This window comes from Oncorhynchus keta, chromosome 28 (assembly GCF_023373465.1).
Source record: "Oncorhynchus keta strain PuntledgeMale-10-30-2019 chromosome 28, Oket_V2, whole genome shotgun sequence".
Lineage (NCBI taxonomy): Eukaryota > Metazoa > Chordata > Actinopteri > Salmoniformes > Salmonidae > Oncorhynchus > Oncorhynchus keta.
The window spans coordinates 58,402,843-58,421,461 of NC_068448.1; the positions used below are offsets into that span (position 1 = coordinate 58,402,843).

The window sequence follows — 18,619 nt, forward strand, 5'->3', positions numbered from 1 at the left end:
GAGGAGTTTCTCTCATGTATAAAAGATGAAAAAGGTTTTTGAACTTCCTTGACAAACGAGGAAGGCTCAAATCATATTCATAATTACTGCCAAAAAGAAGAACCATCACAATACATACAAGTTGAGAAAATCAGAACAAAATAATGTATCAAAAAAACATTTTATTTAATTCAGTTAGCAAAGGCATCTGCAAAGGTTGATTCCATGATTCCAATCCATGTCGTGTAGAACATCATTTACACAGTTTGGTCAATAAATACAGAATGCAACTTGTCCCGCTGGATCAACTGTGGACTGTAGGACAGACAGACTGTGGCTACATTATCTCAGTTATAAAACATACACTGGAAAACAGTATTTTTCCCGAGGCAGATAGTATTTTTTGTTAGGATACCATGAGTTGTATACACATGGTTAGGATACCACGAGTTGCATATGCCTGGTTAGGATACCAAGAGTTCTATGAGCCGGGCAACCACATGTACGTTCAGGCTATTCCCCAGGACTCGGTATTGCTGCTTGGTGGAAATGTTCTTTGGGACAGCTGAAAAAAAAAAAAACACAAATTCATTACGTCACATATTATCCTATGAACAAGACTAAACAGATCCTGATTTCCAGGTTAGTTTTTCCCAATATTGTCAAGTGACTAAATAGTATTATGAGAATGCCCATACCTCATTAAAATCCTTAAGAGAGAGTCTATTGACACATGTCTAAGGAACATAATGAAAAAACCACCATCAAAATGTGGGCTGCGTCTCCATCCACCAAGTCCGCCTATGTCGATCTTCCGCATTTGTGGTGGAAGGTGGCCAAGCTACAGCGGTGTTTGTCAGACCATGAGACATCTCATCTCATTTTCTCACGAAAACTTCTGTAGCGTCCGAATGGTATGTCCTATAAAAATGCCAAACCCTTGTAGGCCAGGGGTGACTCTCTCCGTTTTGCTCTGCGACCCCCATGTGTGATTGGGACTCGTCTGAAGGTAACACATACAAACTAATGGAAGTAGTTTTGAGCCAACAAAAATAAGGGGTTAAATACAGTGCATTCGGAAAGTATTAAGACCCCCTTCAATTTTTCCACATTTTGTTACGTTACAGCCTTATTCTGTTTTACCTCAATCTACATAGAATAACTCATAATGACAAAACAAAAACAGATTGTAGAAATGTTTGTAAATGTATTACGCTTAAAAACAGAATGACCTTATTTACATAAGTACTCAGACCCTTTGCTATGAGACTCTAAATTGAGCCCAGGTGCATCCATTTCCATTAATCATCCTTGAGATGTTTCTACAACTTGGGAGTCCAAAACATTTCTGCAGCATTGAAGGTCCCCCAGAACACAGTGGCCTCCATCATTCTTAAATGGAAGAGGTTTGGAACCACCAAGACTCTTCCTAGAGCTGGCTGCCCAGCCAAACTGAGCAATTAGGGAGGTGTCCAAGACCCTGATGGTCACTCTGACTGAGCTCCAGAGATCCTCTGTTGAGATGGGAGAACCTTCCAGAAGGACAATCATCTATCAGCACTCCACCAATCAGGCCTTTATGGTAGAGTGGCCAGACGGAAGCCACTCCTCAGTAAAAGGCACATGACAGCCCACTTGGAGTTTGCCAAAAGGCACCTAAAGGACTCTCAGAACATGAGATACAAGATTGAACTCTCTGGCCTGAGCGCCAAGCATCACGTCTGGAGGAAACCTGGCTCCATCCCTACGGTGGTGGAGCCATCATGCTGTGGGGATGGTTTTCAGCGGCAGGGACTGGGCGACTAGTCCTGATCGAGGGAAAGTAACAAAGTACAAAGAGGTCCTTGATAAAAACCTGCTCCAGAGCACTTAGGACCTCAGATTTGGGGGGAGAGTTCACCTTCCAACAGGACAATGACCCTAAGCAACCGGAAAATGATCCTAAGCACACAGCCAAGACAATGCAGGAGTGGCTTTGGGACAAGTCTAGGAATGTTCTTGAGAGACCCAGCCAGAGCCCAGACTTAAACCCGATCGAACAGCTCTAGACAGACCTGAAAATAGCTGTGCATCGAGCGCGAAGGTGCTTCAACAAAGTGCTGAGTAAAGGGTCTGAATACTTACAGTAGCAGTCAAACGTTTGGATACACCTACTCATTCCAGGGTTCTCTTTATTTTTACTAGTTTCTACATTGTAGAATAATAGTGAAGACATCAACACCATGAACACATATGGAATCATGTAGTAACCCAAAAAAAGTGTTAACAAATCAAAATATATTTAAGATTCTTCAAAGAAGCCACCCTTTGCCTTGATGACAGCTTTGGACACTCTTGGCATTCTCTCAACCAGCTTCACCTGGAATGCTTTTCCAACAGTCTTGAAGGAGTTCCCACATATGCCGAGCACTTGTTGGCTGCTTTTCCTTCACTCTGCGGTCCAACTCATCCCAAACCATCCAAGTTGGGTTGAGGTCGGATGACTGTGGAGGCCAGATCATCTGATGCAGCACTCCATCAATCTCCTTCCTTGTCAAATACCCCTTACACAGCCTGGAGGTGGGTTGGGTCATTGTCCTGTTGAAAAACGAAACGATAGTCCCACTAAGCGCAAACCAGATGGGGTGGCGTATCACTGCAGAATGCTATAGTAGCCATGCTGGTTAAGTGTGCCTTGAATTCTAAATATATCAGACTGTCACCAGCAAAGCACCTCCACAACATCACACTTCCTCCTCCATGCTTCATGGTGGGAACCACACATGATGAGATCATCTGTTCAGCTACTTTGCATCTCACAAAGATACGGTGGTTGGAACCAAAAATCTCCAATTTGTACTCATCAGACCAAAGGACAGATTTCCACCGGTCTAATGTCCATTGCTCGTGTTTCTTGGCCCAAGCAAGTCTCTTCTTCTTACTGGTGTCCTTTAGTAGTGGTTTCTTTGCAGCAATTTGACTATGAAGGCCTGATTCACGCAATCTCCTCAGAACAGTTGATGTTGAGATGTGTCTGTTACTTGAACTCTGTGAAGCATTTATTTGTGGTGCAATCTAAGGTGCAGTTGACTCTAATGAACTTATCCTCTGCAGCAGAGGTAAGTCTGGGTCTTCCTTTCCTGTGGCGGTCCTCATGAGATCCAGTTTCATCATTGCACTTTATGGTTTTTGCAACTGCACTTTTGACACAAATTTGACTGACCTTCATGTCTTAAAGTAATGATGGACTGTCATTTCTCTTCGCTTATTTGAGCTGTTCTTGGTATAATATGGACTTTTTTTTACCAAATAGGGATAGCTTCTGAATACCACCCCTGCCATGTCACAACACAACTGATTGGCTCAAACACATTAAGGAAAGAAATACAACAAATTAACAGGGCACACCTGTTAATTGAAATGCATTCCAGGTGACTACCTCATGAAGCTGGTTGAGAGAATTCCAAGAGTGTGCAAAGCTGTCATCAATGCAAAGGATGGCTACTCTGAAGAATCGCAAATATACTTAGATTTGTTTAACAGTTTTGGTTACTACATGATTACATTGGTTTTATTTCATAGTTGTGTTGTCTTCACTATTATTCTACAATGTAGAAAATAGTCAAAATAAAGAAAAGCCCTGGAATGAGTAGGTGACCAAACTTTTGACTGGTACTGCATGTAAATGTTATATTTCAGTTTTTTTTTTTTTAAATACATTTGCAAACATTTAGCAAAAACAGGTTTAGGCTTTATCATTATGGGGTGGGGGGGGGGCAATTTAGAATACATTTTAGAATAAGGCTTTAAAGTAACAAATGTGGAAAGTCAAGGGGTTTATATGTGTACAAATTAAATTGTATATTTCCTGAGCTTTCTTATATCTTCTAGAAAAAGACAGACACTTCAAAACCTTATTCCTTATGATTTATTTTTTTGACTCATTTTTTTGCCATTTATGAGTGTCTTAGTCGATGCGTTTCTACAGTAGTAAAGGCCAAATTATGTATCTTAACCCAAACAAACATATCTATATATATATATATTTTTTTATACCTAAAAGGGGTCCAAAAATTAAATTATCCATGAAATTACCACCTTAAAACAATTCCATATGTTAGCTTAGTATTAAGATCCCTTCTTTTGTCATCCCTCATCCCTTTTGTCATCCCTCAGGCCCTTACTCTCTGGTCTCGCTCATCTTGTTACCTTGGCCGGCTTCCTACGTCCTCTACTCTCTAATTATATCACCAACCCAGAAAGCTCCTTACGCTAAAACCTTTGCACAGAAAAACACAACAGCCAACTAGGCTTAGCACTCACCGTAACTAACCTGGTTACATGGAGCAAACTACCAAGCGCAGAAGACTAGGCATTAGCCGTGCTGTGTTTGCTGTGACGACAACAAACTAATTAACTAGTGTAGGCTGCAGGCTAGTTTTAATTTCAGCACTTTGTGAGTAAGGTCCTCACATGGCCTACAGTATTAGGCCTATGATTTATGGAGTTTTGTACTGCATTTGATTGGAAATATTCTTGATTGACTAACTAATCAAATAGACGTCTTATGTTATTGGCTAATGGGTGTGTATGACTCACTGAAGTGCTTGGGGAAGCCCATGAGGTTGGCTATCTCTCTGGGGGAGAAGTAGCGGAGCTTCAACCTGGACAGCTGATTTAGTTTCTCCTCATCAGACAGATGCTCCGGAGACTTAAACGCTGCTTCCATCTGAGGGGAAACGCAAAACAAAGAATATATCTGTCAGGGCAGAGCTCACCCTGTTCTCCTAGGCACATGCAACACCCTGCTCACTTCTGCTTCCTGTCACGTTAAATGTACACATTGAGACAGGTAATGGAGCAGCTAGGCAGGTCTAAGACCAACTAGACATTGCGAGGGTAGACATATCCCTAAGCTGGCTAAGTGATCTATTAGAAGACACGTGTGGCTTGTGTAAGGTTGTAAGGTCAAAAACCTACATCGGTTTCCATACAGGACTGAAGCACAGAGCCTGTTCCCTCCACGTAGTGTCCATAGCTGTGGAAAAATAGGGGACACAAAAATCAGCAAATACTAAAGTTTACACAAGAACGATACCAACACATGGAAAACATGTAGGATAAAATGCATGTTATCCCAGGCTAGATTAAGTGAGAGAATGATGTAAAGCTGTGCTACTCTACACTGTTTTTCTGCCACTGAAATCCTTCGGCGGGCCGCCTAGTGTTTTTTCGGGTCGCCAAAGTACAAACAGTGTGAAATACATATATTCAGTGCCTTCGGAAAGTATTCAGACCGTAGACAGACAGTATTCAGTATTCAGACTTTTTCCACATTGTTAGGTTACATCCTTATTCTAAAGTTAATACCCCATAAAAAAAAGCAAAAACATTTTTAATTTATTCAAAATTAAAAAACGGAAATATGACATATACATAAGTATTCAGACCGTTTACTCAGTACTTAGTTGATGCACCGTAGGCAGTGATTACAGCCTCGAGTCTTCTTGGTCTATGACGCTACAAGCTTGGCACAACTGTATTTGGGGAGTTTCTCCCATTCCTCTCTGTAGGTCCTCTCAAGCTGTGTCAGGTACAGTATGATGAGGAGTGTTGCTGGACAGCTATTTTCAGGTCTCTCCAGAGATGTTCGATCGGTTTACAAAAAACTTTTTTGCTTTGTCATTATGTGTTATTGTGTGTAGATTGCTGAGGATATGTATTTATTTGATACATTTTACAATAAGGCTGTAACGTAACAAAATGTGGAAAAACGCAAAGGGTCTGAATACCTTCCGAAGGCACCTGTATTTATATATTTTTTTATTAAATGTTATTAGAATAATGGGGATGGATAAACGCTTTCAGTGTAAATTTAAAATGACTAAAACCAGATATGAAATATGTAGAAGATAATGAACCTGAATATTTTATATAATATAATCTTTGAAAATGAACAATTACCTAAATAAAAGCAAGACAGTCAGGGAGAATTGAAATTTCCCAGAACAATGAATTGAGCAGTATAGATTTTGTTATGATTAAGTGACCCACTATGCTGTTTACTTTCTGCATCTACGTCATATGGGGGGCGGCAGGGTAGCCTATTGGTTAGAGCGTTGGACTAGTAGCCAGAAGGTTGCAAGTTCAAACCCCCGAGCTGACAAGGACAGGCAGTTAACCCACTGTTCCTAGGCCGTCATTGAAAATAATATCACTGAGTCTACCTTTAAAACTGCAACATTTTCTCTCGGTCTCCATAGCAGACTGTCGAATTGCAGGAAATTCCTTTAAAAGCTGCAAAAAATGTCTCTCAGCCCTATGGAGAAATGTTTTGAAATGCAGGAAATTAAGCTTAAAAATTCCTATAAGCCACTACACCGCCAAGATGGGGGCCTCTAAAACGTTCTCTGAAATTCAGCTGCACCGACGGGCTTACCACTTAAATCCCTTTTTGATCCAGGAAAAAAAAAACTAGTGTGTCTATGCTCCAGCGCAGCTTGATGCCATACCCTTTGGTGAAGCAGACAGATCTCCTGCAGGTGGGCCTGACTATATCCATGAGCAGAGCGTAGCGCAGCAAGGTCTTCGTGGGAAGGAGGTACTGCTCCATCTCCCCTTCTCCCTGGTCCTCCAGGTAGACACTGATCTGTCTGAGGGACTGGTCTCTGTTCTGAGTGCTCTTCCTCTCAGCATCCTGAGCCCGCTCTAGCTTGTACAGGATACCACCTTCATCTTCCTTGTGATCTTCCTCTTGGTAGGCGGTTGAAGTAGGACTAGGTGAGATTGGAGAACTGGGCTCTAATAAGACCTCGTCTGCGGGTTGCGGGAAACCTTCCTGGATCTGGTCATGGGAGGAAATAAGTTTACCTCACATTATTTACTTGGTGGTGACAAAGACATAAAACCAGGATGTTGTCTACAAAATGTATATGAAGACAATGTTGCCCAAAAAGTGTATGGAGCTACTGTCTTTCAGGAATGCGAAGTAGACATCAGTACATGTAGTTAGGTACATCCTATCCATAACATAATACAGATTGATGTTAAGGTGCCCGAGCCCCACCTCTGAAGTGGTGTGGAAGGAGAAAGATCCTGGTGGTGCTTTGGCAATCATGAAATACCGGAGTCTGGAGTTGGGCATCCCCAGCTGTGAACAGAGATAGACAGAATGAAGATGTGTAAGCTCACTATGCTGCTCATCATTTCAATGCAAGCAAATGTAAAGAAAGGTGATGTCTTACACATGTAGGAGAAACCATGAGCTCCTGATAGTTGTATCCACATTCCTTTAGCGTTTTCACCAAAGAGTCTCTAGGCAGAGTAGGAAAAACTATTCAGACATCACTCTTGGCATACCTTCTGCCATATCACAGACAACGTAAGATCATATATATATATTTTTTACAAGACTGTAGTAAATGCACTGTACATGACAGTTGAAAAGTAAAGGGGCACTAGAGAAATTATGTGGTAACCAAAATAAAAAAAAATAGCATTTAGCTGAAAAATGTATAGGCCTACAGGACTTAGTCGAGAAGTGGGCGCTCTGGTGCTCAGAGAAAGTTTTCTACACTGATCTGATCCACAGCGACAGACAAAGGCTAAACACACAGCCTGTCCCGGGACCCCATTGGCCACCAACAGGGTAACCATGGCGACCTTCCAAAGCAGGGGACTCCCGTCTCCATGGTTACCTGGCGGAGGACGTCTCAAAGCCTTTCACGTTCTCCAGCAGAATGAAGCGTGGCAACTTGATGAGCCTACAGGGAAAGATGAGGGTCAAACCACACAGCATGTATTTATTCATTAAAATAAAGACATAATTCAGAGAGGTGAATTCATATGGATGCTAATATTATTACACTCTGAATGTGCAATATGCAACAGGATATTATTACATCAGTATATCTATGAACAGAATGTAATGAGTAAGAAAATGACATGGTCACGAGGGTGTCGAACAATGGTTTCAGAGGCCAGGAACTGAATTAATGACTCCAGAAATAGCTACTAGCTAGGCAACAAAGAGGGGAAACTGAGTAACTACAGTGGAGGAAAAGAATGAATGAACTTCAATCCTATGGCTAGAAATAGTACAAAACAGAGTAGGCCTATTGGCTACCTATAAAACAAACAAGGCCTTGGAAAGAGTGACCAAGTGGAAAGATGAATAGGGAGTGTAAATGTTTGTGTCTAACCTTGGTAGAAGGTCGAGGATGTAGAGAAAGCTCTTGGTTCTGGGGTCCGATATGTCACCTTGTAACCCAATCCTACAGAGAGGAAGACGATTGCAGTGTCCCTTCATTAACACATCTATGAACTAACAGAGATTATCTGTAAATGCTAACACCAGGTCTTAGGGACATGTGTACACACACACACACACACACACACACACACACACACACACACACACGCACGCACGCACGCACGCACGCACGCACGCACGCACGCGCACGTACCTAGTGAAAGGTTGGCATGGAGGGCTCATCAAGATCATATCAAACGCCAGTTTGTTGAAATCATCCAATGTCATTCCCTGAAACCAAAACAAAAATACTTTGAAGCTACACAAAATGACAGATACATTTTTTGTTTGAATTGATTAAAAAAACAGCATTTTATCTTCTACTCAAAGCTGTGATTGTGCTATGGAATTATGACTGATTGACAGCTTTCTATGTAAGCCATTGCTACTGTATATAAGACTGATTATGAAAGAAACTATATATACATATAAAAGTATTTAGTCAGCCACCAATTGTGCAAGTTCTCCCACTTAAAAAGATGAGAGAGGCCTGTAATTTTCATCATAGGTACACTTCAACAGAAAATCACATTGTAGGATTTTTTATGAATTTATTTGCAAATTATGGTGGAAAATAAGTATTTGGTCAATAACAAAAGTTTATCTCAATACTTTGTTATATACCCTTTGTTGGCAATGACAGAGGTCAACCGTTTTCTGTAAGTCTTCACACTGTTGCTGGTATTTTGGCCCATTCCTCCATGCAGATCTCCTCTAGAGCAGTGAGGTTTTGGGGCTGTTGCTGGGCAACACAGACTTTCAACTCCCTCCAAAGATTTTCTATGGGGTTGAGATCTGGAGACTGGCTAGGCCACTCCAGGACCTTGAAATGCTTCTTATGAAGCCACTCCTTTGTTGCCCAGGCAGTGTGTTTGTGATCATTGTCATGCTGAAAGACCCGGCCACGTTTCATCTTCATCTTAAGCAGGGGGACACGTCTGGCACTGCAGGATTTGAGTCCCTGGCGGCGTAGTGTGTTACTGATGGTAGGCTTTGTTACTTTGGTCCCAGATCTCTGCAGGTCATTCACTAGGTCCCCCAGTGTGGTTCTGGGATTTTTGCTCACCGTTCTTGTGATAATTTTGACCCCCACTGGGTGAGATCTTGCGTGGAGCCCCAGATCGAGGGAGATTATCAGTTGTCTTGTATGTCTTCCATTTCCTAATAATTGCTCCCACAGTTGATTTCTTCAAACCAAGCTGCTTACTTATTGCAGATTCAGTCTTCCCAGCCTGGTGCAGGTCTACAATTTTGTTTCTGGTGTCCTTTGACAGCTCTTTGGTCTAGGCCATAGTGGAGTTTGGAGTGTGACTGTTTGAGGTTGTGGACAGGTATATTTTATACTGATAACAAGTTCAAACATGTGCCATTAATACAGGTAACGAGTGGAGGACAGAGGAGCCTCTTAAAGAAGAAGTTACAGGTCTGTGAGAGCCAGAAATCTTGCTTGTTTGTAGGTGACCAAATACTTATTTTTCCATCATAATTTGCAAATAAATTCATTAAAAATCCTACAATGTGATTTTCTGGATTTTTTTCTCATTTTGTCTATCATAGTTGAAGTGTACCTATGATGCAAATTACAGGCCTCTCTCATCTTTTTAAGTGGGAGAACTTGCACAATTGGTGGCTGACTAAACACTTTTTTTGCCCCACTGTGTGTGTGTGTGTAATATATATACACACACACACACACACACACACACACACACACAGTGGGGAGAACAAGTATTTGATAACCTGTCGATTTTGCAGGATTTCCTACTTACAAAACATGTAGAGGTCTGTAATTTTCATCATAGGTACACTTCAACTGTGAGAGACGGAATCTAAAACAAAAATCCAGAACATTATATGATTTTTAAGTAATTCATTTGCATTTTATTGCATGACATAAGTATTTGATCCATCAGAAAAGCAGAACTTAATATTTGGTACAGAAACTTTTGTTTGCAATTACAGAGATCATAAGTTTCCTGTAGTTCTTGAACAGGTTTGCACACACTGTAGCAGGGCTTTTTGCCCACTCCTCCATACAGACCTTCTCCAGATGCTTCAGGTTTTGGGGCTGTCGCTGGGCAATACGGACTTTCAGCTCCCTCTAAAGATTTTCTATTGGGTTCAGGTCTGGAGACTGGCTAGGCCACTCCAGGACCTTGAGATGCTTCTTACGGATGTAAGATGTTTCCACCTCCATGCTTCACGGTTGGGATAGTGTTCTTGGGGTTGTACTCATCCTTCTTCTTCCTCCAAACACGGCGAGTGGAGTTTAGACCAAAAAGCTCTATTTTTGTCTCATCAGACCACATGACCTTCTCCCATTCCTCCTCTGGATCATCCAGATGGTCATTGGCAAACTTCAGACGGGCCTGGACATGCGCTGGATTGAGCAGGGGGACCTTACGTGCGCTGCAGGATTTTAATTCATGACGGCGTAATGTGTTACTAATGGTTTTCTTTGAGAATGTGGTCCCAGCTCTCTTCAGGTCATTGACCAGGTCTGCCGTGTAGTTCTGGGCTGATCCCTCACCTTCCTCATGATCATTGATGCCCCACGAGGTGAGATCATGCATGGAGCCCCAGACCGAGGGTGATTGACCGTCAACCTGAACTTCTTCCATTTTCTAATAATTGCGCCAACAGTTGTTGTCTTCTCACCAAGCTGCTTGCCTGTTGTCCTGTAGCCCATCCCAGCCTTGTGCAGGTCTACAATTTTATCCCTGATGTCCTTACACAGCTCTCTGGTCTTGGCCATTGAGGAGAGGTTGGAGACTGTTTGATTGAGTGTGTGGACAGGTGTCTTTTATACAGGTAACGAGTTCAAACAGGTGCAGTTAATACGGGTAATGGAGAACAGGAGGACTTCTTAAAGAAAAACTAACAGGTCTGTGAGAGCCAGAATTCTTACTGGTTGGTTGGTGATCAAATACTAATGTCATGCAATAAAATGCAAATGAATAACTTCAAAATCATACAATGTGATTTTCTGGATTTTTGTTTTAGATTCCGTCTCTCACAGTTGAAGTGTATCAAATACTTGTTCTCCCCACTGTATGTATGTATGTATGTATGTATGTATGTATGTGTATATATATATATTACACACAGTTGAGTCGGAAGTTCACATACACCTTCGCCAAATAGCTTTAAACTCAGTTTTTCACAATTCCTGACATTTAATCATAGAAAAAAATCTCTGTCTTGGGTCAGTTAGGATCACCACTTGATCTTAAGAATGTGAAATGTAAGAATAGAGAAAAATTATTTCAGCTTTTATTTCTTTCATCACATCCCCAGTGGGTCAGAAGTTTACATGCACTCAATTAGTATTTGGTTGCATTGCATTTAAATTGTTTAACTTGGGTCAAACATTTTGGGTAGCCTTCAAAAACCTTCCCACAATAAGTTGGATGAAATTTGGCCCATTCCTCCTGACAGAGCTAGTGTAACTGAGTCAGGTTTGTAGGCCTCCTTGCTCGCACATGCTTTTTCAGTTCCCACAAATGTTCTGTAGGGTTGAGGTCAGGGTGTGATGGCCACTCCAATACCTTGACTTTGTTGCCATTTTGCCACAACTTCGGGAAGTATGCTTGGGGGTCATTGTCCATTTGGAAGACCCATTTGCGACTAAGCATAATTTTCCCTTCTCATAATGCCATCTATTTTGTGAAGTGCACCTGTCCCTCCTGCAGCAAAGCACGCCCACAACATGATGCTGCCACCCCTGTGCTTCACGTTGGGATGGTGTTCTTTGGCTTGCAAGCATCCCCCTTTTTTCTCTAAACATAACAATGGTTATTATGGCCAAACAGTCCTATTTTTGTTTCATCACACAAGAGGACATATCTCCAAAAAGTACAAATCTTTGTCCCCATGTGCAGTTGCAAACTGTAGTCTGTTTTTTTATGCCGGTTTTGGAGCAGTGGTTTCTTCCTTTCTGAGCGGCCTTTCAGGTTATGTCGATATAGGACTTGTTTTACTGTGGATATAGATAATTTTGTACTTGTTTCCTCCAGCATCTTCACAAGGGCCGTTGTTGTTGTTCTGGGATTGATTTGCACTTTTCGCACCCAAGTACGTTCATCTCTAGGAGACAGAACGAGTCTCCTTCCTGAGCGGTATGACGGCTGTGTGGTTTTCTCATGATGTCAAGCAAAGAGGTACTGTTTGTGAAGCTAGGCCTTGAATCCATAAGTACACCTCCAATTGACTCAAATGATGTCAGTTAGCCTATCAGAAGCTTCTAAAGACATATCATTTTCGGGAATTTTCCAAGCTGATTAAAGGCACAGTCAACTAAGTGTATGTAAACTTCTGACCCACTGGAATTGTGATACAGTGAATTATAAGTGAAATAATCTGTCTGTAAACAATTGTTGGAAAAATTACTTGTGTCATGCACAAACTAGATGTCCTAACCGACTATAGTTTGTCCTAACAAACTATAGTTTGTTAACAAGAAGTTGTGGAGTGGTTGAAAAACGAGTTTTAATGACTCCAACCTAAGTGTATGTAAACTTCCGACTTCAACTGTATGTATGTATGTATGTATGTATGTATGTATGTATGTATGTATGTATGTATGTATGTATGTATGTATGTATGTATGTATGTATACAAAATTAAGAACACGATCCTAATATTGAGTTGCACCCCCCTTTTGCCCTCATAACACCCTCATTTCATCAGGGCATAGACTCTATAAGGTGTTGAAAGCTTTCCACAGGGATGCCGGCCCATGTTGACTCCAACGCTTCCCACAGTTGTACCAAGTTTGGCTGGATGTCCTTTGGATGGTGAACCATTCTTGATACACAAATATTGAGCGTGAAAAACCCAGCAGCTTTGCAGTTCTTGACACAAACTGGTGCGCCTGGCACCTACAACCATAAGCCGTTCAAAGGCACTTATGTTAAATCTTTGTCTTGCCCATTCACCATCTGCATAGGACACATACACAATCCATGTCTCAATTGTCTCAAGGCAACAACAAAAAATCTTTATTTAACCGTTCTCCTCCCCTTAATCTACACTGATTAAAGTGACAAAACTAAGGAATCATAGATTTTACCTGGTCAGTCTATGTCATGGAAACCTACTCAGTGGAAGTCTGTGTGTAACCATTAACTCTCAGTGGTATGCACATAACATTAATCTCTATTTTTACAACCAATAAAATATTTGGTAACATCATACTAAAAGCCTGCAGGTATACTGCTGTGTAATGTGTTATAAGCATTCAGGCTTATGAGCCTTTATATTGCCTTCAGGTAAGGTTATGTCCCTGGATCTAAGACACTACAACAACATCATTTCCATTTACTTCTGGGCAATTCTACGGAAAGGGAAGCAGGCCTAGTCACTTTAAAAGCATGCATGCCAAACTAAAAATATTGATTAACAAACCATACAACTCTATGCAAAATGACTGGGCCTACTTTGAAACTGTACACAGTAAATGCAGATGCAAAGTTTGGTAACAGAATTACGGTAAAATCTCCATAAATGTTATTCTGTTACCAAACTTTGTATCTTCACATTTCTTCCTGTAAATCCAGGCTGTATCACAACTGGCCGTGATTGGGAGTCCTATAGTATATGCACACACACACACACACACACACACACACACACACACACACACACACACACACACACACACACACACACACACACACACACACACACACACACACACACACACACACACACACACACACACACACACACACACACACACATTTGGGGTCACTTAGAAATGTCCTTGTTTTTGGGAGAGAAAAAAAAGTTGTTTTTTGTCCATTAAAATAACATCAAATTGATCAGAAATAAAGTGTATACATTGGTCATTTACAACATTAACATTGTAGCTGGAAACGGCTGGTTTTTAATGGAATATCTACATAGGCGTACAGAGGCCAATTATCAGCAACCATCACTCCTTGTGTTTCAATGGCACGTTGTGTTAGATAATCCAAGTTTATCATTTTAAAAGGCTAATTGATCATTAAAAAAACCTTTTGCAATTATGTTACCACAGCTGAAAACTGTTGTCCTGATTAAAGAAGCAATAAACCGTCCTTCTTTAGACCAGTTGAGTACCCACAAAAGACCAGTCTCAACGTCAACAGTGAAGAGGCAACTCCAGGATGCTTGCCTTCTAGGCAGAGTTGCAAAGACAAAGGTAATATCTCAGGCTGGCCAATAAAAAGAAAAGATTAAGATGGGCAAAAGAACACAGACACTGGACAGAGAATCTCTGCCTAGAAGGCCAGCATCCCGGAGTCGCCTGTTCACCGTTGACGTTGAGACTGGTGTTTTGTGGGTAGCATTTAATGAATCTGCCAGTTGAGGACTTGTGAGGCGTCTGTTTCTCAAACTAGACACTATAATGTTCTTGTCCTCTTACTCAGTTGTGCACAGGGGCCTCCCATTCCTCTTTCTATTCTGGTTAGAGACAGTTTCTTTCAAAAACAAGGACATTTCTAAGTGACCCTAAACTTTTGAATGGTAGTGTATATAAAAATATATATATATATATATATAAAAAATGTCATTAAAATGTGTTTTGATAAAATGTGTTAAAAATAGTCATTGTGCATAGAGTTCTATGGCGTGTTAAACTTTAAAATCAATGTTTGTTTTTTTTTGTATATATTTTAAAGTGTAAAAAAAATAAAGTCTCAGCATAATTCCGTTACCATGGAATTGCCCTTCTGCTTTCACTGAAACTCTGGGCTAGTTTGAAGAGTGACACATAGACCTATAACAGCATGAATATTCTATCCTGTTAGGAACACAGTGCAAGTTGTGCATCATGTCTGACTGGATGCTGACAGAGCACACAACCTTTACCCCTCACTTAACCTGCTCCTCAGTTACTAAATTACCTCAAACAGCCTATTAAAAACACAAGTCATGGGATTATGTGGGGAAAAGATAAACAAACAAATACATCCTAGACTATGCAACACTAAAGGAGTAGGCCCTCTCTCAATGGGTCTTCCACCAAGTCAGTGACTTTTCAGACATTTTGAAAAAACTTTGGATTTCACATAGTTTTTACATTCTGTCATAAAGAGCACGTTTAATTTAATAAAAAACATGTTTTCCCATCTCAAGAGGTTAAATAAAGAATGACTATAGTAAGTGCCAAATAAAGTAATAAGGTTGACGATATCCTTATAAATCAGCCATAAATCCCCTTGTGACAGGTGGAATGGAAGGTGGGTCAGGAAGTGGCAATTGAATGCAAGCTTCACAAAGAAATGTAATTGTTAAAACATTTCTAGCTTGTGTCTATGCACAACATGGTTGATGTGTTATGCTCGATCCGCTGGGTTTTCCAGTACAAAACAGCAAATGGCCAAAAAGAACAGAACCAGCTCACCAGCTTATACACTATGATTTGAGTATTAGATGATCAATGTTTCTTCATCATTTTATTTTTTAAGGAATAGTTTCCATGTTAAAAAGAGAGTTCAGTTCACAGGGTTTGCCTTAAAACTAGGGACAGAAGTAAATTAATCAGTAGGCTAATCACATGAAATAGCCTAAATAAGAATATTCATAAATGACTGTCAAAACAACAAAATAACCACAGCTTTACAATGATGTTGAACACATGGAGAAATGTTAGGGTTAAGTGTGTTCAAATCTTCCTAGTAGTAACAGAGGGTGCAGAGAGGGACATGTCAAAATGCAGAATTTTGACACTTTAGTAAGTCTATATTTATAATAACAATCTGATTGAATTAGTCATATGGTCTATATTAAAAAGGGCACTTCATTTAATATAACAGGATTTTAAAATGCAATATTTGTGCACAATTTCTACTTAAAATATAAAATGGACACGAAAGGCATTAATTTTGTGGTACGCCCCCACTATTAATAAAGCATATTTATCCAAATTAACAATCTTGTGTCAATAACAGCTACTCTTGTATAAGGACTAGACTAATTGACAAGAATTCCATGTTGGTTTCTATTATCCAGGTCAAAGATCACTTAAACTAATCTAAGAATAGTAACAGCGAAATGACTGAATTATCTACACATGTCAGCAAAGTGCTTCCTTTTGAAACGAAGACAACATTTAGAAGGTTACAGCTCAAAAGAAATGTTCTGGAACTTTGGCGACTACTAAGTGTTTTTTTAAACCTCCCGCTTTGGGCTGGATGTGTCAATGTGTAGTTCATAATTTATGAGCAGAATTATTGTCTTGCCCTAATTAGCCACGAAATCTCTAATTTGAAAGTGACTGCTTTTCTGGAAGCTGTGCCATTTTCCCTACATTTTGTCTGGGCTAATTTGAAGAGAGTGACACATAGACCTATAACTGCTTGACTATTCTATATTATTAGGAAGACAGTGCAAGTTGTGCATCATGACTGACTGGATGCTGCCAGAGCAGACAACTCTACATTTCCCCCATGTGGGCCAGCCCCCTAGCAATTCAAATTCTAGCCGACGAACATCAGCCCCTCACCATTTGAGTGACCGCTAGCAAGATGCACACAGTATAGTGAGTGAGAGAGTGTATTGATGTGGTGCACATATGTGAAGTAGTACACAATATTCAGCGACCACTTTTGGCTCATGAGGCTACTTTCAGATCTATTGGCTAAAAAGTATACAAATGTAGCAGATAATCTCTTTAACCTAAAATCACTGTTTGTTTGAGAGACTTTCGTAATATCCTTTAATGTTAACCTTGGCACTTTGAATGTCTCTCAAAGTGCAGGTGTATGTGACTTAACATGAGCTGACAATTTCAGTTAAATTGTTAATTTCCTTTGGCATAGTGTGCCCCAGAAGTGTAGCCTGTTGGTTAAGAATGCAGTATGGCAACTCTTGTGAACCCGGGATCTCAATGACAGGTCTAAGAGCGCTCACCTCTATGGTCTTGGGAAGTAAAGGAGTGTTGGGGAAGTTGTGTTTGTAGATCTCATTGGCTGTGGTGTTCACATCCACTGCAGCTACCACCTTTGCTGCCACACCACTCTCTGCACAGAGAAAGAAACGGGAGTGTAAATCAACATGAAAAACTGACTTGTCTAGTTAAATAAAGGTTAAATAAAAATAACAAAATAAAAAGATGGACAGCTAATTTACAACAGTAGGCACTAACGCCTAGTGGTTTGCTGATGAGCCTGGTAATCTAATGATCAACAGGTATTGTCCCATAGACTTTATGAATACCGACAGTGACACCTGTTGAAAGTCAAAGCATGACAGGCTGCGTCAACCTTCGGATTCCAAATGAACGTCACTGCCTGAGCAAAGCGTACACTCGTTCACTTCCTTTCACTAAATTGAAAGGAAATGACTGGTATACGAAATATAGTAGACATTCCCGCTAGCCATGCTTCCACTAACGAAATAAACTCCACAGTTGAAACTTATTTCACCATGGAGTGGAGTTTAGTCCCCTATGCCTCCACCAATCCAATGCTTTAAGATTTGTGGGGAGTAGTGAACACTTCAAGAAAAATGTGCTTTATTGGAATTAAAAAGGGTTAGTTGGCTGGACAGGTGCTATTAACCTTGGTTAATTGAGCATGAGCGAAAGTTGGGGTAAATTAGCGAGATTTACTAGGCGAGAAGCTAGCTATAAATCAATTTCCAGTCATCTTTGCAGACAATAACTTAGTATTTGCTCTCCAATTAAGAACAAGATAACGCTAGCTAGCTATCAACAGTAAGAAAACCATTTACTTGCTATCGTTAGCGGACGCGGCTAGCCATTTTATAGCATGCTTGGACACAAAAAGAAAGTCAGACTCATAAGTGACTAGCGAACAGTTACATATTTCACATAACGTTACCTGCTAATGCATAATGCATTCCTCCGATCCCGCTGTACAATTCTAGTACTCTGAGGTTTTCCATGTTTGGTCCCTAGTTGAGCTATCTAGGTTTAACAGCATACACATTGTAAACAAGCATTACTGGTGCGTTTCCGATCAGAGTAGAGTACTAAAAGAAAGGTTCCGGATATTAAGGTTCCGCAGGCGCACTTAATTGCGAACTATGGAATTTTCATAGACATTATCTGTAAAGACTGTGTAGATAGTTAGGCTGTTAATTATATTAGGCGACATGCGGTTTATAAATATGTAATACACTGTAATGTCATTAGTTAAAAATGTGTGATTTTCTATTATATTCTGTTCTATTGTATTTTATTATAATTAAGTCTACATTATATCCTAAAACCTGCCTGAAATACTTTTCTACCTTGCTAAAATAGACACATGCTATATAAGGAAACAGTCAGCTTGAATAGTTTTCATGTCAAGAGGGGATGTTGCAATACGAAACCTAAACCTTTTCCCCCAACACAAA

General features: G+C 40.4%; 1 protein-coding gene across 1 annotated transcript; it reads right to left on the bottom strand.

Annotated features, from left to right (window-relative positions):
- Window positions 1–146: 146 nt before the first annotated feature.
- On the bottom strand, window positions 147–18,243 carry trdmt1 (tRNA aspartic acid methyltransferase 1). Its single transcript, XM_035741658.2, has 11 exons — window positions 18,100–18,243; window positions 17,168–17,277; window positions 8,424–8,500; window positions 8,160–8,231; window positions 7,656–7,721; window positions 7,203–7,272; window positions 7,025–7,108; window positions 6,471–6,802; window positions 4,939–4,996; window positions 4,558–4,687; window positions 147–544 (listed from the first exon to the last, which is right to left on the bottom strand). Exons 1-11 carry the CDS (start codon window positions 18,161–18,163, stop codon window positions 444–446), a joined length of 1,164 nt encoding a protein of 387 aa, XP_035597551.1. The 5' UTR covers window positions 18,164–18,243; the 3' UTR covers window positions 147–443.
- Between the last annotated feature and the right edge of the window lie 376 nt (window positions 18,244–18,619).